Source organism: Octodon degus, unplaced genomic scaffold (assembly GCF_000260255.1).
Source record: "Octodon degus isolate 3935 unplaced genomic scaffold, OctDeg1.0 scaffold00011, whole genome shotgun sequence".
In the NCBI taxonomy this organism is placed as follows: domain Eukaryota; kingdom Metazoa; phylum Chordata; class Mammalia; order Rodentia; family Octodontidae; genus Octodon; species Octodon degus.
The window spans coordinates 16,111,194-16,130,482 of NW_004524587.1; the positions used below are offsets into that span (position 1 = coordinate 16,111,194).

The window sequence follows — 19,289 nt, forward strand, 5'->3', positions numbered from 1 at the left end:
GTGTGTCTCAGCCACTTGCCTTGTTGCTGAGATCCAGCACCATGCACCCACAACCTCCAGGAGTGGCTTCTTCTGGCTCATGTTTGCAGACCACGGGTGTCTGGCCTCAAAGCAAAAACTGTGGCATAGGGTAGCAAAGCTGTTCCCTTCACGGCAGCCAGGAGGCAGAGAGGGAAGGGAAAGGCTGGGGAGGGACGAAAATACACCTCAGAAATGTATTTTCTGGGTCACGGGTGGTAGCGCCTGCTAATCCAGTCACCTTCCACAAGCCCCACTTGGAGGGATAAGGCCCGGTGGGCTGTTCTCTGTCTAAATCTTAACGTGTTTCCAGACTTCAGAGCCATTGATTAGACCCTGGTTAAGGAAACGGACACTTACACAGCCTGAGGGGCCTAGCGCAGAGCTGGGCTGTGGGGACAAGCTGTGTGCAGTGTAGGAATTGATGTAAAGGAAGGTTTACTCTGGAAGGACCCTTGTGCCTGCCCTGACAGACTTGGTGGGAACAGCCCAGCTGGTGTGGTTTGTCATTCCAGTGGGACCTCGGGAGTTTCCTGAGGAAGGGTTTTGGTTTCCGCCAGCCTTGGACAGAACCAGTTAGGGTGTTCACCAGAGCCCTTCCCTAGAAAGTCCCTAATGTCGTCATAGGTCAGTGATGACAGACATTTTAGAGACCAAGTGCCCAAACGACAACTCAGAGCCTACTTATTGCAAAGTGCCAGCACTGCAATTAATCTGAATATTGAGGTTTTAGTTTAGACTGAACAGCGCGTACCACTTGTGACGTCACCACGGCGGGCTCTGCGTGCGTGCTGCCGCACATGCGCCGCAGGTTCGCCACCGTGGCCGCCGTGGGGCTTGGTTTCTGGCTCTGACACTCCTTTTGTCTTTTACCAGATCTGTGTCGAGGGCAATATTGCAAGTGGGAAGACGACATGCCTGGAGTTCTTCTCCAATACAGCAGATGTTGAGGTACGATATTTACGCTGGGTTTGAAGAGGCCTGAAAAGGTTTAATAGGATAATTTATAGCGAAGATGGAACAACCTTGTCCGATATGAATAAAATGCAAGCTGAAAGGACAAGGCATATATGTAATTTATTTTTATTTATTTATTTTTCTTTGTCTTTTTTTTTTTTTTGCGGAACCCGGGGTAGAACTCAGGGCCTTGCTCTTGCCAAGCAAGTGCTTATTCTACTGAGCTATCTCCCCGGCTCAGCATATATGTAATTTAACATGTTATTATGTTAATGTCATTTGGGATTGAACCCAGAGCCTTGTGCATATTAGGCAAGGATTCCACTTCTGAGCTATATCCTCAGCCTGTAATGTAACATTTCTTCTTTTAATCTTTAAATTAAAAAAAAAAATTTTTTTAAACTTCAAAATCTGTCTGTTTTTATTATTTTCCCGCTCAGTTTTTATTTTATGTTGGTACTTGTATATAGTATGTGTTGATCACATGCCTCTTGGGGAGCTGATGCGTGTATTTAACACGTCTGATTCTTTTTCTGTCCCCTTTCTGTCCCTTCCCTCCACTCTCCCTCCCTCAGTGCTCTTCCCATTTGCAGAAGATTGAGCTCTCTACCTCCTGTTATTTAATATATAATTTAACAACTATAATAACCTTAATTAAATAGAACATTTATTTTACTGATTTTTAAAGAACATTTTATTTAACACAAGGTAGCCCAAATATTGTTAGGTCAACATGTAGTCAGAATTTACAAAAAAATCAGCAAGCTATTTTACGATCTAGTTTTTTCTATTAATCTGAAATCTGGGGCTGGTGAGATGGCTCAGTGGTCTAAAGCACCTACTTAGAGCAAGCTTAGCAAAGCACGGGGACCGCAGTTCGATCCCCCAGCACCACATGCCAACCAGCCCCGCCCCTGGTGGACTGAGCTGCCCCCCCCCACACACACATAAATAAATAAAATTAAAAAAAAAATCTGAAATCTGAATGCATTTTGTCTATACTGCATCTCTCATTTTGGACTACAGAGAGTCCCTAACTGAAAATGATTTGACTGGAGAGTACATTGGCGCTGCAGTGGTGCCAAAGCAGTACACATTCAGTATTCTGATGTGCAGTAGATCTGTGTATTAAGTGCATTTCAACTTAAGGTATTTTCAGTTTAAGATGGATTTATTGGGACACAACCCCATTGTAAGTCAAGAGGAATCTAGTCACAGTTCAAAGTCATAATAGAAAATTTTTAAATATAATAAAAATAAAACATAATTGCCAACTCCCCCTCCCCCCCAAAAAAAAAAACCCAACAACAACCCATAATTGCCACATGTGACTCATGGCCCCTCCACTGGAGGGTGCTGGTATGGCTCTCTTTAGTCTGACTAGGAATAGAGTCTACATTGAAAGAAGAAACATCAGACTATAGAAGAGGACTAAAATGTGACAGTGTGACGTCTGAGACATTAGTGTCCAAGGAGAGTATTATTATATGTAGCCAGTTAATATAACTTCTAGTTTATTTAAATTATATCCACTTAAGATAATCTCACAGGTGTTTAAGAATTATTTCTACACTGGGCTTCTGATTCTTCTTCCTTATTCTGGAATTTAATAGGGTATAATGGGTATAATTTTTTTGTGTCTGTGGCATGTATGCATTCATTCATTCATTCATTCACTGAGACAGGGTCTCGGTGTATAGCTCAGGCTAGCTTTGAACTCACTGTAGAGCCCAGGCTGGCCTTGAACTAGCAACAGTTCTCCTGCCTCAGGTCCTGAGTGCTGGGATTACAGGTGTGTACCAGCACACCCTGCTAACTCTTTGAAAAATCCTTGGGATCAGAAGTTTTTCAGAGTTTGTATGTTTTTAGATTCAGAATATTTACATGTACTTGATAAGGTGTCTTGGGAATGGAAGCCAAGTCTGAACATGAAATTAATTTATGTCACAGTGTGATTATGCAGTACATGTAGCCTGCAGGTAATTCAATATGATATTCTTAGTGTGCCAGCCTTTTGTGTGTGATCTGTCACATGGAGTCAGGTGTGGAATTTTCCATTTGCAGCATCATGTCAGCACTCAGAAAACCTTAGATATCAAATTTTCAGATTAGGGATGATCACACTGTACCAGTTTTCTTGAAATTGCAGTCATTCTCCTTCCTTTTCCTGTCTTTTCGTCTATTAAAACACATAGGTTTGCTAAAGATTATCAACATTGTCTTTCTTGCGTTCATGTGTTTCTGTGTAGAAAGAGTTGATAGCAGGGCCTGTGATCCAACTGTCCACACACAGGCCTGCTTACAAGTTGGCCTTTAGCTAGGATATGTAGATTTTAGAAAGGTTCCTACCATCCAGGATACTTTTTTCTCTTTATTGATGTTGCTCTGTGTCCTTTCATAGTAATAAATCTTTTTTTTTTTTTTTTTTTTTTTTTTTTTGCGGAACCAGGGATTGAACTCAGGCCCTTGTGCTTGCCAGGCAAACACTTATTCCACTGAGCTATCTCCCTGGCCCTCCACAGTAATAAACCTTTGTTGTGAGTGTTGTATGCTGTGTCTTCTGGAGCACCAAACCTGGGGAAGAAGGGGTGTTAGGGACTCGGAATACCTTTTCTGGCAGTTTAGAAGCAGTCACATACTCGTTGAAGACCCTTGAAGAGCCAACTAACCATGATAACAACAGTCAACATCTGTACCACAGGTATAATACTATATGCTGGGCATGGATTATTTGTTCAATGATCTAATTGATTTCATCCTTACCTGAGTAATCTCTCAAGGTTGCTACTATTAAGACCTAAGTTGCAGATGAGGAAACCAAGGCTCAGAAGGCTAACTAACTTAAAAGTTTTACATAATATGCTGGTTAATTTTAGATACCAACCTGACTGCATGAAAGAATACAGCGGGCCCACCTTTATCTGTGGTTTCAGTTACCTGAGATCAACCACAGTCTGAAAATATTAAATGGAAAATTCTGGAAATGGTTCAAAACCATATCAATTCATAAGGTTATACATTGCTCACCGTAAAGCAGTGTACTTGATGAAATAGCATGCCATCTTGCCGTGTCCTACTCAAGACATAAGCATCCCTCTGACAAGCATTTCTACTCTGTAGTTGTGCTACTCGTAGCCATCTTGGCTGTCAGATCAGCTGTATTACTTGTGCTCCAGTGGTTATATTCAGCCTTAATAATTTAATAAGCATCTTTTTTTTTGTATTTTAGGGAAGGGTCTATAGGGTGTTCAGGGTCTCACTACTAGATTGGACTTGCAGTGATCCGCCTGTTTACAGCCTTCCAAGTGCTGGGATTATAGGCATGGGCCCTGCCCAGTCTCAGTTGCCATCTTGATGCACCCCGGGGGCAGGGCCGGCATGAAGGCCCAGGGATCGAACCCCTTGCCCCTGTGCCTGCTTGCAGGCACTTTTAAGCATCCTAAAGTATAAGAGTAGTGATGCTGGCAGTTTTATGACAGTATATTACTACTTGCTGTATTTTATTAATTGTTGACCTCCTGTTGTGCCTGATTTATAAATTAAACTTGGGCTTGAGAGAAAGCTTGGTGGTCTAAGCAACAGCTTGGCAAGTGCAAGGACCTAAGTTTTATCCCAGTACTGTATGCTGTGCTGGCCTTGAAACTGGGCATGGTGGTGCATGCCTATAATCCCAGTGCTGGGGAGGCTAATACAGGAAGATCACTATGAGTCTGAACTGTCTAGCAAGACCCTACATCAAACAATTTTAAAAAATATTTATTGTAGGCATATATATATACAGGAAACATACTATATAATATATACGTACACATATGTAGGTACGTGGTGTGGTAATATATACAGCTTCAGACATCCACTGGCATTGTGGAATATGTCCCCCATATTGAATAAAGGGAGATTTTATGCTTAGAGAACTGGTAAGTCATTGTTTTGGGGTATATGTAGGGGGTGTTCTTGGGTAGACTGAAATGTGAGTCAGGGAGTTGAGTGTGGGCAGACACCCAGTTTGCTAGAGGTCTGGATAGAACAAACTCCAAGAGCAAAAGATTCCTGCTGTCTCTGTTCTGGAGCTTCCTCCTGCCGTGCCCTGTTATCTCAGAAGTCCCAGATCTCCAGCCTTGGAGGTTCAGGCCACACTTGCACCAGACACTGCAGGTCCTTGGGCCTCTAACCTCACACTGAGAGTTACACCATTGGCTTCACCACTTCTGAGGCTTTGGACTCGGACTGAGCTGTGCTGCTAGCATCTCAAGGACTCCGGTGTGGGGGCTGGTGAGATGGCTCAGTGGTCTAAAGCACCTACTTAGAACAAGCTTAGCAAAGCACAGGGACCGCGGTTCAATCCCCCAGCACCACATGCCAGCCAGCCCCGCCCCCTGGTGGGCTGAGCTGGACAGACACACACACACACACACACACACACACACACACACACACTAAAACAAAAAACAAAAACCAAAAACCAAAAAAAAAAGGACTCCGGTGTGTAGTCGGCCTGTAGTGAGGTAGGGTTCTTAGCCCCCCAGGAGCTAATTTCCCTAGTTAATGCATTCTCATGTGTCTATTTTTTTCTTTTCTTTCTTTTTTTTTTTTTTTTGCGGTACTAGGGATTTCATGTATCTATTTCTATATGAATCCTGTTGATTCTGCCTCTCTGGAGAAGTGATGCATATGCATGGCCTGTGTGTGGTAGGGCCAGATCCCAGCTTGGTATCTGGCTCAGGGGCCTGTCCTTTGGTTCTTCTGTGGTAGAGAGAGCTGGTCGACTTTAGGATGGTCACTCACCCTTCAGGTCATTTCTAGAAGTTACAAGAGGAGGTCAATCTAGATGGAGTTGTGGCTTCACAGAGGCTGCTCAGCTGTTTGGGCCCACCCTGGGCAGCCAAATCTTGGTAGTGTCTTTCTTTCTTAACACTTGCCCACTGTCACAGAGCTTAACTGGGTGATAGCAGCTTGCTCAAGGTTTTCTTTCCTTCCAGGTGTTAATGGAACCTGTGCCCAAGTGGAGAAACGTCCGTGGCCACAATCCTCTGGTGAGTGGCTTCTTGGGTGAACCTCAAGCACAGGGGAGGCAAAGCTATGGTATTCGTTATTGTGTTTTTGTTGGTGCTTTGTGGCCAATAAGTGGGTTTTGGGTTGCCACTTGGCACTTGGGCTCTAAGAGGTCCCCATCACTGCCGTAGCTTCTCCTTCAGGACCTGGGAAGGTGGTGTTAAAACCTGAGCCCAAGGCTGTGTGGACATTTCTCTCATTGTTAGGTGAGTTGGAAGACAACAGAAGGGACAAGCAAAAGATAGTAGTGTATTGGGATTTGGAGGTCACAGATCTCCACAATCTGGGTAGGTGTGCAGAGCCAAGGGACCTCCAAACTCTTAAGTAACCAGGTATCTTAGTTACTTTTCTTGTTGCTGAGACAAAATACACAACTCCCAAAGTTAAAGGAGGAAAGCTTCATTTTGGCTCATAGTTTGTAGAGGTTTTAGCGCATAGTTCCCTGACTCCAAGGCAGGGTGGCATAGTGAGGGCCCTTGCAGAGGAGCCACAAATCGTGGTGGGCAGGAGGCAGAGAGGCAGCAAGCAGTGAAATAAAAAGCAGCAAGCTGTGGCAACAGCCCTGTTTCCATCCCTGGTATCCTACCCAGGCTGCATGCCACAGGGGTGGGTAGCACTCCCTCCCAGGGTGGGCCTTCCTGTCATCCACACCCAGAACTATTCCAAGCCAGTCAGTGGACTAAGTTAGTAACCACACACCCTTTATCCCAGCATCACGCACTCTGGATCCAGCCACCTCTGGAAAGCCCCACCTAGGACCGCATGAGGCTCTGGGGCACATCTAGACACAAGTCATAACGTCAGATTCTTTGCTGAACCCTAGATTTTGGTTTGCATCCAGTAACTGGCTGTCTTTCCCTGAAGCTACCTGCCTCTTCTCAGGGTGGACCTAGAAAGTAGGGGCTGGAGTGTGGGGGGTGTCCACCTTCCTTTCCCACAAGAAGACTCAGCTCTGTGTGCTTGGAAGGGGTGGACAGACCCTGGCTCCTGCCCAAGAGGGCTTAACAAAGGCCTGTTGGTTCTGGGCTCCCCTTGTAAAAGCTAGTTTTACTTTGGGAGACTGCAACTTAAGTAAATGATCTAAGGTCACACTTCTGATGTATGACAGATCTAGATTTCAGCCTGGGACTTGGCAGCTTGTGCTGCTCCTTCAGTTCTAGTAATGCGGCTGCCACCTCATGTGGCTTGTTAGACCCTTGAGTTCCACTGCAGGGAGGGCCTGTGTCTGTTCTAGTCACAGTTGTTTGCTTGAACATAGACTGTTAGAAGGTGCTTGTCCGTGTATTCATTTGGCCAGTATCGAGTGTACACCTTCTGTGTGGCCGATACTGTTCTGGACCTTGGGACAGCAGGTGAGCATGCTGAAGCCTCTTTTCTCTTGCCTCTAATATTCTCGTATGGGAAGGCAGGAGGCAGATGGAGACTGGTGGGTGGTGGTAGGAACCGTGAAGAAAGCTAAAGTGGGTGAAAAGATGTTACTTGAATAAGGCCAGCTCGCAGGGCTTTTGAATAGTGAATCCCACAGAGACACGAGAGGAGTTTCACCTGCGTGCCTGTGGGAGCGGGTGGAGTGCCAGTGTGACAAAGAATGTTCTCCAGAAGCCAGGGAGGAAGCAGGGCTTGCCTGTTAGGGAAGGCACCTAGGACTGCGCACATCAGGAATTGTAGTGCTACCACATCACTGACAGAATCATCCCTCAGAAGGCTGAGTGTCCTTGATCCGAACAGCATTTCCAGTGAAAGTGAGTAAGAAAAAATATAACAGACGTAACCTTTTTACACTTTGTGGACAGAGGAGCAAGGTAGATGTTTTTGTGAGAACTGTCAGCCCATCACTGTCTGGTTGGTTCTCTGAAGCGTGTCAGTGGCTGTGGCCTTTTGGACCCAGCCTTTCTGAGATTTTCCTGCACCTTCCCTTGAAGGTCTGCAGTTTTCAGTGCAAACCATTGAAGTGTATTAGGTTTTCATCAACCAAAGAGAAACAAACAGATTACTGCCCCCAGAGGGACAGAGTAAAATTAGTGAATGGACAATGGAGCAGGAGGTATTTTGCATCTACTAGTGATAGAGTGTTTGGGAGTGGGTGGGTATCTGCTTTAGATAGGACAGTGTGGTAAGGTGACATCTGAGTGGAGACCTGGACAGGCAAGAGGGAGCACTGCTGGCATCTGGAGGAAGTATTCCAGCAGCGGTGGCAGATACAGGGGCTCTGGGGTGGGGCCCTGCTTGGACTGGCCAGAGGGACAGTGGTAGGAGAAGAGAGAGGTGGCACCGAGTCCAAGGCCTTGTGGACTGCAGTGAGGAACTGGGTTGCGTTCTGGGTGTAATGCGGAGCCCCTGGAAGGTTCTGAGCAGGGTGGGTGACAAGAACTGGCTTAGCCCACTCACTGTACTGTTGGATAGGGAACAGACCCCAGGGGGCCCAGAGAACCTTTATTGCATGACTCTGTGGGTATGGTCCCTGGGGAAAATTCTGGTTCAGCTATCACTGGGCCATCCTGTAATAGCTTTGGTGCTTCTCTTTGTCCTCATTTTTGAGAGCTCTTGTGCCATTCTGGGCTCACCTCTGACCCCGTGTAGGCTTCTTTAGCTGGCTTTTAGTGACAGCTAGAGCAGGGTCCTGCAGATGCCAGCTTGTCATAAAATGCTGCATTCTCCCTTCTGCAGGGCCTGATGTACCGTGATGCCAGCCGATGGGGCCTCACACTGCAGACCTATGTGCAGCTCACCATGCTGGACCAGCACACTCGTCCTCAGGCATGTTTGGGGTACTCGGCTTCAGCCTTGCCAAATAAAACTTTCCCCAAATTAGGGACTTGTGCTTGCTGGGAGGATGCCTACAAGGGCCCTTGGGGCTGCTGCGCAACCTGTGCGGCTGGGGCAAGGTCACCTGTCCTTCAGCTGTCCTAGGAGTGCATGCTAATGCCACCTTGCACTCACGTCTTCATGACTGGGCCATTTGACTCGTTCTTCTCAGAGTATGGTGTGGGCTTGTGGTGACAGCCACGGTGCCCACTGGAACTTGGCATATATATCTTGTATATTTTCTGCCCCCATGCCTGACCTCTAAATCGGATTCTGGAGATGAGGCTTGATGTGTTTGTCAAGCTGTCCAATACACACCCTGGATGTCTACCTGTTTGAGAACCACCAATTAAACTTTCTTGGCTCTGGCTTTTAGTTCAGATTCTTGAACAAATCTGATTCAACTGGGGCCAGTGATCAGCCCTGGTTCACTCAAGTGTTGGGGCAGAGACAGGGTGAGCATGCTGCTCAGCTCCTCCTATCAGTGGGGCCATGACTAGGAACAGATTCTTAGAAGAAAGGTGGCTGGGCAGACCCCAACTGTACCTGTGGCTCAAAACTAAGCACAACCTAAGACATCTGTGTTAGATGCTGTTCATGAAAGGTACAGGACAGAGCTATAGCCTGAGAGGTTCGTATAGCTAGTGGGCCGGGCAGTTTGATCCAGGTCTCTGCACCTAGAGCTTTCATTAACACAAAACTGTGTCTTTTCCCATTGGGAGATGTGAGGAAGACCTTTTTGGTGAATATGAATTTCTCTTTCTCCAAATAGGATACAGATCAGAGGATCTGAAGTTAGTACTTTTCTCTTGGCTTACCCCACATTTTTCTGAGTGGGCAGTCAATTGAAAACCTAAATTGTATCTAATAATATCTGAATATAAAGGGACCCAGGTAAAAAATTTCTTGCTAAGGAGGCAGAGACAGCTAGGAGAATAGAACAGGAGGAGAGCCAGGGAAAGGTAAGCAGAGCTGTGAATACAGAGAGGATGGAGAGGAACGTGATGAGTAGAGGTTTGGAGGAATGGGTAGACAGGGAGGGAGGGTGCATTAGTGGATTCCTGGGTTGTGGCTTTGAATGTGTCTCTGATTTGCTGGTCCACAGGTACTGTGGACCATCCCCCATGGAGCAGTTTGTCCACTTGGTGTTAAGGGAAGGGCCTCTCCTCTCTCCAAGGGACACTGGATGAAGGGAAAGCTCATCTGTGGAGGACATAGGAACCCTGGCAGGGAGAGGCAGGGTCCTGGCATCCTCCTCTTGGGCATGACGAGGCCTTCCAAGTTTCTGTACTCAGAGGCCCAGGAGTGGACCTCATGCCAGTGCTCTTGGAGCTCTGTCTCTGGCATCTAGGAATCGAGCTCTTGGCCTTGCCCTAATCTCAACAAGTGGACTGTGATTGGCTTAAGTAAGAGAGACCAGTAGTATGATTTTTGGAACATTCAGGAAAGTCAGAATTCTCTCTCGGGAGACAGCTGTATTTATTTGGTTTCAAACCAAGGAAGAGGATGCCAGGGCAAGTGTAGGGACTGAGCAGGACCCTGGGTGTCAGTGTGAAGATGTCTCCAAGCTGTAAATTTTGCCAGTTAAGAGGACTGTTTGATGTCTAAGGTTGGCAGCTTCATTGCTCTGGAATGGGGAGTGTCCCTGCTGCCTCAGCGTGGTCATATCTTGACTCCAGAGCACTAGGCATATGAGCTTTTCCAGCACAGCCAGAGGTCCCTGGTCAGCATCTTAGCTCTGTGCAGCGAGGTCTCCCGACACACAGGCACTCTTCTTAAAGCAAAGTCACCCTGTTCAGGCCCTTGATGTCCCCTTTCCCCCACAGTGAGCCTCAGTGGGCAAACTTGGCAGTTCCACCAGTGTCTCCGCGCATCCTGGTTGAAGCTCACCTCTGCTGGGAAAGAGGCCTCTGTGGATGAGCCGTCAGCCCCTTGCTCCCACACTGTCCCCACAGCTCCAGCTGGGGGTGCTTAGGCAGAGGGAGGAGCACAGTGCATCCTTGTGTGGGACCTGGCTTCTGCTCAGGGCCTGCCCCTTTCTCCACAGTCTCTCGATTCTTGTATTCAGCAAAGATGAGGGGATAACACTGGTGTGGGACAGGCCCTTACAGGCTTCTGGACCCCCTCCTCTGCACCTGAGTTGATCACTTCTTGTTTTTCCTTTAGGTGTCACCAGTACGGCTGATGGAGAGGTCGATTCATAGTGCAAGATATGTTTTTGTAGAAAACCTTTATAAAAGGTACTGTAGTTTTTTTAACCATTTATAGTTTATTTAATCATTGATTTTTAAAAATGAAGATGGAACTTGCTTGTTTAGTTGACAGATACAAGTGCCTGCTCTGCTGTATCAGTTGCCCGTTAGCACCATAACACCGAGTAATGAACAACCACAAGTCTCAGGGGCAACAGCTCCCTGCACTGGTTGCTGTGTTGGCTAGGGTGGGCAGCTCCCTCCCTCTGTGAGATGCCTGGAGTCAGCAAGGCTGGGATGATCTCTGCCAGGGTGAATGGGGCAGTGTCACTTTCTTTCGCATGCCCATCACCTTCCTCTGGGGCCAGCACATAAGCTGGGGATGGCAGAGGGTAAGAGCGCCAGCCAAGGGGCATGAACATTTTCTTGGGCCTCCACTTCTAGTTTGCTAGTATTGGCCACATGGCTGTAGGAACCCAGGGTGAGGAGGCGGTGGAGTGCAAGAAAGGAGAAGTGGCTGGCCCCTACTGTCACCCGCTTCACTACCTCTTCCTACTTTTAGTTTGGGCTGCTGCTGTCTCCCTGACATCAGTGCAAGGTGCTCCTCCTCCTCTGCGTGCAGGTCCCTCAGTTCTGCAGCTCTCCTCCTCCTCTCCCTCCCCACCCCTTGTGGGGAAGGGTTGAGCCCCTTGCTCTGCTCTGTCAGCTCTGCTCTTCTGTCCTCTCTCCTCCCTGTCTTCTTCCTTTCGTCTTCAGTGATCCTGAAGATGGAGCTCTGTGCCTGGTATGTGCTAGGCAAGTGCTCACCCGCTGAGCTGCGGATACCCCCAGCCCTCCTTTTGCTGTTCTTAATGATTTTCCAGTGGTATTTATTTCAGATAATCACAGAAATTATTAACATTTGGCCAATTTTAACCAAGATGGAAGAAGGTTCAATGTAGTGTATTTTATGTAAGTGTTCATTGTTCATCTCTCCTGGACCATGTGCTCCTCAAGGACAGGGACTGCATCTCATTTACTTCCTTAACTTGGACCAGCACAGAGCAGGCTCCGTTTCAGTATTTTTTTTTTTTTTTTTTTGTGGAACCAGGGATTGAACTCAGGCCCTTGCGTTTGCCAGGAAAGTGCTTATTCCACTGAGCCATCTCCCCAGCCCTCCTGGTCAGTATTTGTTCACTAATTACTGGATGTTCTTTGGTCTCTAGAACAACTTAGCCCCCGGGCCCTGCCCTCTGTTTTAGGCAGATTCCTGTGAGTGTGCCACTAACTCGAGTGCTGCCAGTCGTGAGCTGCTGTGTCTGCAGTCTGTGTGACTCCCAAAAAGAGATGCCGTGCCCATGGTCCCCAGACACCTGAATATCAGCCAGTGCTGTGGCAGGTGGCTAGGGCAAGTTCTTTTTTTTTTTTTTTTTCTTCAAAGTTTTATTGATAAACAGATAGCAGTGAGTCAGTTTCAAATCAAATCGGAAGTACAGTTTCAACAAATAATACACTGTGTATATTCTTCTTAGTAGGGCAAGTTCTGATGGTAGCTGTGTTCTCTGACCTCACACCTTTCTGGTGGGCTTCAGCTTGTTCTTCTGCTCTGACAAGTGGTATTCCTGCCGCTAGCCCCCTCTTCCCCCTGCTGCCTGGTTCCCAGTGGGTACAAGGTGTCAGTTGCCAGGTTAATCCATTTCCTTTGAGGACAGGCAGAAGGGAGGTAAGAAGGGACAGGAAGCCCCTGTGATATGTGTGTGCTGCCCAGCCAGAAGTAGTGAGGAGGGGCCTGGGCTGTGGGGTGGGGCTTCCTGTGGCTCTTGAGTAGCAGGGCTGTCTCTGTCTCCTGAGTACAGTGAGCTTGGCTGGTTCTGTAGGGAGGTTGACTTGGAGTAACGTGACCAGAGAGCAAACAAAAGAGCTAGGTGGTATCTTAGTCACCTTCCTTGTCACCAGGGCACAAATACTCAACACCCATAACTGAAAAGAAGAAAGGTTTATTTTGGCTCATGTTTCACTCCATAGTTGTCTGACACAGGGGCATACCAAAGGAAACTGTGCCCCTTACGGCAGCCAGGAAACAGATGAAGGGTGGGGCCACGAACAAAAATAGCATCTTCTAGGTCATACATCCAGAGTCCTTCCTTTTCTGACCAGAGCCTACCTCCTAAGGGCAGGTCAGCTACAATGTCCCCATACCAAGTCATCTTCTAAAAGCCCCGCCTATGAACGCATGAGGCTCTTGGGGGATGTGCAGATGTAAACCGTAGCAGGAGGTGCCCAGTCCTGGATGGAGTTCGCTCACGGTAAGCATAACCAACACTCTAAACTCCTCTGAGCCCGTTTCTTATTGCTAATTCCCATGGTCCACCTCTTGAGCAGCCTTTGGACCAGTTGCCTACTTTGAATCTATGACCCTTGTGATGTTTGTCAAACCTGTCCCCCTAACTCCAGGCAAACATCCCCAGGAGCTGTCTGTTTTTGTGTATCCCAGGGCACAGTCTTAGCTGGCGTCTGTGAGCTTTGGTGACTCATCGATACATTTCATCACACCTCTGATGAGTCAGGTCTATATTTCCCAATCACTGTGGCTATGGCATTGGTTTAGGTAACATGGGCCCTGTGCCCCGAGCTATTTTGTGTGTGGTGCAGGAAGAGAATAACTTTATGTTTTCTTTCTCTGGCCGTTTTCCAACCATGGTGACTTCATATTTAAACCTCCCTTGACTTCTCATGCAGCTCTGGGGCATTGAACCACAGAAAACTTCAGTGCTTGAAGTGCCCTTGTTTGTGCCCTTGTTTGTGGTGTTGGTTCTGGTTAAGGTTGTACAGCTTCCAAGCACAATAGATTCTCCTGAAGACTTGTGGAGCCTGAGACCCTTGAAGAAGCCAAAGACTGTTGGCTGGCATGTAGCCTCAGGCACTCTGGACTTCCAGTCTTTAGGGAAGGCTTCTATCCTGGATGACATGGCCACTCAGCATGGTCTCCGGGGGGCTGGGACGGGGTGCTGGTCCTCAGAGCCTTTCTCTGAAGTCCTCCAGAGGCAGAGGAAAGCCCCATGGATGCTGCCCCCAAGAGTACCATCCCAGCCTCTGTGGCCCAGAGCAGCGTGTTACCAACCTGGACATGTCTTCTGAGTCTCCTCTTTTGTTCTAGGAACTCATGTGTATTTTCCATTCTGTTCCATAATCTCTGTTCTTAACCTGTAATAAAGCTGCACTTGGGGCGCCCCTCCCTCATCACATATCCCAGAGTCCCCATGGTTTGGAGGGAAAGAACCAAGGGCAAGAAGGGATTCATCTGTGAACAGGACCAGCTCCTGTTCCCTGGACTTGGGACATTGGCCCGTGTGGTTGAGGGTCTGAATAGGGACGGGGACTGTGTTGGTTATCTGATTGTTGGCCACTTGGTAGATGAGAAACTGAGAAGGAATTACAAAGCCACCTCCTTCCTGAGAGTGTGAGCCTTCCAGGCAGGGGAAGGTGTTCCGCAGCCTGCTCTGTGGGAAGCAAGGAATGAGGCAGTAGTGAGAGACTCCCAGAGTTCTGTGGCTCTGGTCCGACGTTGAGGGCCCAGTGGAACCCTAAAGGCTAGAAGTCCTCATGTTCAAGCCCCTAGGGCACACCCTGTCTCTTTCTACACAGGCTTGCTACTGGTCATTTGTGCACCGTACTAACATGCGTGCCCTGCTTCAGTGCGGCTGGGCGGGGATAGATGGCTGCACTTCTAGCAGGGCTTTACTCAGAGGGACAAGGCCTAGCAGAAGACCTCAGCCAAGTGTCTGCAGGCAGCCTTCTGTCTACACACACTGGTCCTTCCCCCAGGAGTCCTGCTCCTGTGGCTTTTTTTGGGCCTGACTGGGCCTTTGGGGTCACAAGGGCAAGAGCCTCAGAACTGAGGGCTTAATAATGCAGGATATCCTGTTTCCTGCACCTGACCTGCAGTTTCATTCTTCATTTCAGTTATTGCTTTAGGATTTGGCTGGTGGGGTTTTGTTATGTTAGCTTTGTTTTGAAAATTCCTGGTTGATTCCCAGGCCTGGATTAGGCCAAAGAGTCTGTCTGCCTCTGCCTTTGCCTTTGTCCCTGCCCCTGCCCCTGCCCTCTCTAGCATCTCACTGTGTATTCTAGGCTGATCTTGAATTCACTATGAAGCGCAGACTGGCCTTGAACTTGGAGTGATCCCCCTGCTTCAGCCTCTCTAGTACTGGATTATGGGCCTAGGGCTTCTCTCTAAAGGCACAGTGAGAAGTAATTTTGGCTAGAGCTACAGAGGAATGAATGGGAAGAAGACTAGAATTTGGGCTTTCTTTGTGGTTACATTTATTTATTTATTTATTTGTATTTTGGTGGAACCAGGGATTAAACTCAGGCCCTTCTGCTTGCCAGGCAAGTACTTACTCTACTGAGCTATCTCCCCAGCCCCTGTGGTTACTTTCTTTACAGCTACAGCTTCTCAAATACAGGAAAAACAAAACAACAAACCAGTCCCAGCATGTGAGAACCAACTGCCCAAAGCGGATGGGACTGAAAGACCAAAGAAAGAGGCTGACATATCCAGGATTACACGAAGTAAAATTTATTATGGACCTCTGGACAGAAGTGTATTTTGGGCAGTGGCAAGATAGGGGAGTGTTCATAATACAGGGCTGGAGCAAGAGGCTTATTTACTAAGCTGGCCAAAAGGGGCCATTATCCATTGGAATGTAGCTGGGCTTTCTTAAAAACTGTAACTATAGGGGCTGGGAAGATGGCTCAGTAGAATAAGTGCTTCCCAGGCAAGCGCAAGGGCCTGAGTTCAATCCCTGGTTCCTCCAAAAAACCCAAAACAAAACAAAACAAAACAAAAACCCTCTAACTATGTGCAGTGTCAGGTAAGACAGTCTGGTTGTCAGTGGCTGGCCTACTACACTCAGCTGTCTTCATGACTTTATTTGTCCCATTCAGTTTGGGATGCATGCCAGGGTCACCTGGTGGACAAAACGGTGGTTGCAACCAAGATGGCTGTAGTTATGTCAAGCTGGGTATCTATAATTGTTTAGAGCCTACACCATGTAGCATCGAATTGAGTTTAGCTAGATTGTGTGGCCAACCTGGAACAGGATGACTGCCTCCTGCCTGTGGGAGTTCAGCCAGGTGCCGGCATGTGTGGGGCGTTGTCTTCTGCATGGAGCTTGTTTCCCCACTTCCTGGGACGAGTAAGGCAAGCTCTTCCTAGCGTGCTGTGCTGGGAGCCCCTTCACAAGGGATGTGTGTGTGTGTGTGTGTGTGTGTGTGTGTGTGTGTGTAGTGGGGCTATTGCTGCAGCCCCTTCCAGTATGGGAGTGATCCTTTCCTCCAAAGCTCTGGAAACCTTGCGTAAGGGTCTGTGGGGGCCTGGACAAACAGGAATGTGGCACTGTGGTCTTGCTTTCTGCTGTTGCCTGCTCATTTCTAGAAAAACCCATGTACACACAGCTGGAATTGTGTTTGACCAAAGCAAAATTTCTTGAAGGACTTTTTTTGCCCTCTGGCCTTGAGCAAGAGAGGCAGAGGAACCGGTCACTTCCTCTTCCGACACCCTGCAGCTCCAGCAGTGTTAGAGTGGGCAGTCTGAGTGCAGTTGTGCCACCAGGGTATGAGGGGGTTGTGCTAATTGCTGGAGAGGAAGATTCGATGACATGGTGTCCTTGAAGATGGAAACTTGTGGGCACCTTGGGCCAAAATGAAAAGCTGGAAGTGGTGAGAAGCCTTCATGTAGCTAAAAGGGGCTGCACAGGCAACCATGTGGCTCGCCCTGGGGGCCGAGTAATGAAATGTCGAGGTTTTACAGCATTGCCTGGTCCTCCTTTTCTGGGAGCAGAACTAAAGGAATTGAGTGGGCCCAGCTGGGGACGAGGTAACTGACTCTCCTGGCTTGTTGGAATAGTACAAAGGAGTTCCCACCTCCCCGGCAGGCTGCCTGATCTGCCCTGCTCAGGTCCAGATGGTGGACTCCAAGGCTGCTGTCCTGGAGCTTATGCTGAAGACACTGGGCTCCATGGGACAGCTTCATAGCAGTGGCCCATAGATCAGAAGCTGGTCTCAGACCAAACTGGGCCTGATTTCTCTGGGCCCCAGTTTTCTTCATCTGTAAATTGGGACCCAAATGAGAAAGAAATTGTGAGAGAGAAAGAAATTGTGTATATAAGGCAACTAGTGTTTGAATGTGAGGTTTTTGTTTTCATCCATCCCAGACAAATCTGGGGGCTTCTTAGACCTCTGGGGGAAAGTTGTAGAAAATTGTGTTAAACAAAACAGTTTGTAGAACTCATGTGGGCCCTAGACCTTGGTTTTGGTGAGGTCTAAGGGACAGGGGGCAGGTTGCTGTGAGGCGTCTGGGTGTGCTTTGGTGAGTAAGTCATGTAGATGTACCATAGAGATGTGCTGGCCCTCCGTGGGCTTTGGGGATGGAGGCATTGGGTGGTCCTGGGTGCCTGGTGCTCCATGATGGAGGCAGACATGGGTGGGTCTGGGCAGAATTTCTAGAAGGAAACTGCACATGTGGGTAAAACAGTACTACCACCTCATGTGTCATAGTTATAGAATCCAGGCTTCTGTTTCCTCATGCCGCTCGTGACCAGCCACTGGGATCCTCCAGCACCTTCCAGCACCTGGCTCCTGGCAGTCTTGGAAGGGTTTCCCTGGGTGTGATCTGCTGCCTGTCAGGGAGGCCACCCCATGAGGACCCCTTCTTTTAAAAGAGCATCGGGAAGGGAGGGAAGCTTGTACAAAAAGCCCTCAGTTTGAGTTGGGTTGGGGGTAAGAAGGGGCACCCCCCCAGGTACCCAGTTGGTCTCATAAGACCCTGTGGAGCAGATTTCTAGGGAATAATGGCTCTGAGGCTCCAGAAGCCCCACTGCACCCCCACCTAGGTGGGCCCCTCCCCCCTTGCCATGGGTCTGTGTACCTCTGTGCCCACGTGAAACTGTGCTTCCTATGTCATGAATTGTGGTGTGGTTTCATGGCTGACTGGGGATTTATAGCCTGTGTGAGGACCTCTAGCAGCCGAGTTTGGCAGTTGCCCAGTTCCTGGAACTTGGGAGACAGTGCTGGTGGACAGCTCTGCCTTCTCCCCCTGGCTGCTAAGGAGCCCAGTTCCCAGGATGAGCAGACTGGGTGTGCTGAAGTATGGGAGGGGCTGATCAGTATCCTTGTGTGTAGCAAAGCCTTCCTTCTTCAGAGTGGGTTTTGTTCTGTCTTCTTAACCGAGAGATGGGCATTATGTTGGGTGCAGGGGACGACTTGGTGTCTTGAACATCGGCTAATGCACTCTTAGCTTTGCTAACTGAAAACAGACTCAATAGGGTCTGGACAGTGAGGCTGGCACTGGAGGATAATTTGGTGGCTCTGGCTCTTATTCTCTGTATTTTTCCCCCTGTCTTTTTCCTGTCCACAGTATAATTTCTTCAGCTGTGGCACTGCAGGGCTTCTGACATGCTGCTTAGAGGCAGGAAGGTTCTTGCCAGTGCCTCCCTTGAGCAAGAACACACTCCCTTCCCTGAGCCTCTGCACAGCCTTCCTCCCTGTCATGGTTAGCTTGGGTCCCCTGGGGCACCAGATGAATCCTTTGTCCTGGCTTGGCTTCCTATGTACATCACTGGGCAGGGGAGAGGATTACCCTTAGGCACAGGGGACCTACTAAAGTGTGGGTGGGTACACAAAGGCCTGTGGGAAGCAAGAGGAAAGAAAGGTGGGGCTGGGGTGGAGGTGGGGCAGCCCGCTGTCTTCACCCAGCCAGTCTGGGGCACCAAGTCCTTACCTTAACTGTAGGGCCAACATTTTCTTGAGCTGGGGTCCCCTCTGCAGTGTTACAGGACGTCCTCCCTTCGCATCCCCCAGTCCACGCTGTCCCACACCGTGCAGCTTCCCTAGTTTCAGCGGGCATCTTGGCAGTCCTGCACATTTCTTCACTCTAGGCTCCTTGCTGAAGTCTGCTCATGACTAGTCCCTCTGCTCTGTTCAGCTCTGCCCTGCACAGGCATGAAGGCGATGCTGGGTGAAGGGAGGACATTCTCTCCAGTCTGTGCCAGGCCCCAGAGCAGTGCTACTTGTGTACTCGGTCTCCCAGGCCACCTCCCTCCAACCATCTTGGCTTCTCGTCTCCTTGTACCTCCCCATACAGGGCTGGGGTTGGGCCGCAGCTGGAGCCTTAGTTACTTTTCTTATTGATGAGATAAAATACCTGACACCCATAGTTGAAGGAGGAAAGGTGTATTTTGCCTCACAGATAGCAGAGGTTTCAGTCTGCAATCAGCTGCCTCTGAG

The 19,289-nt window shown here is 48.5% G+C and overlaps 1 protein-coding gene across 3 annotated transcripts in view; it reads left to right on the forward strand.

Annotated features, from left to right (window-relative positions):
* Tk2 (thymidine kinase 2, mitochondrial) overlaps positions 1 to 19,289 on the forward strand; it is a 35,763-nt gene that overhangs the window by 8,474 nt on the left and 8,000 nt on the right. For all 3 annotated transcript variants that reach the window (XM_023709396.1, XM_004625916.2, XM_023709397.1), the window contains 4 exons: positions 895 to 969; positions 5,955 to 6,008; positions 8,695 to 8,784; positions 10,999 to 11,072. In XM_023709396.1, the coding sequence (XP_023565164.1) occupies positions 5,961 to 6,008; positions 8,695 to 8,784; positions 10,999 to 11,072 (212 nt within the window). In that variant the 5' untranslated portion in view covers positions 895 to 969; positions 5,955 to 5,960. The remainder of the gene's footprint in view (positions 1 to 894; positions 970 to 5,954; positions 6,009 to 8,694; positions 8,785 to 10,998; positions 11,073 to 19,289) is intronic.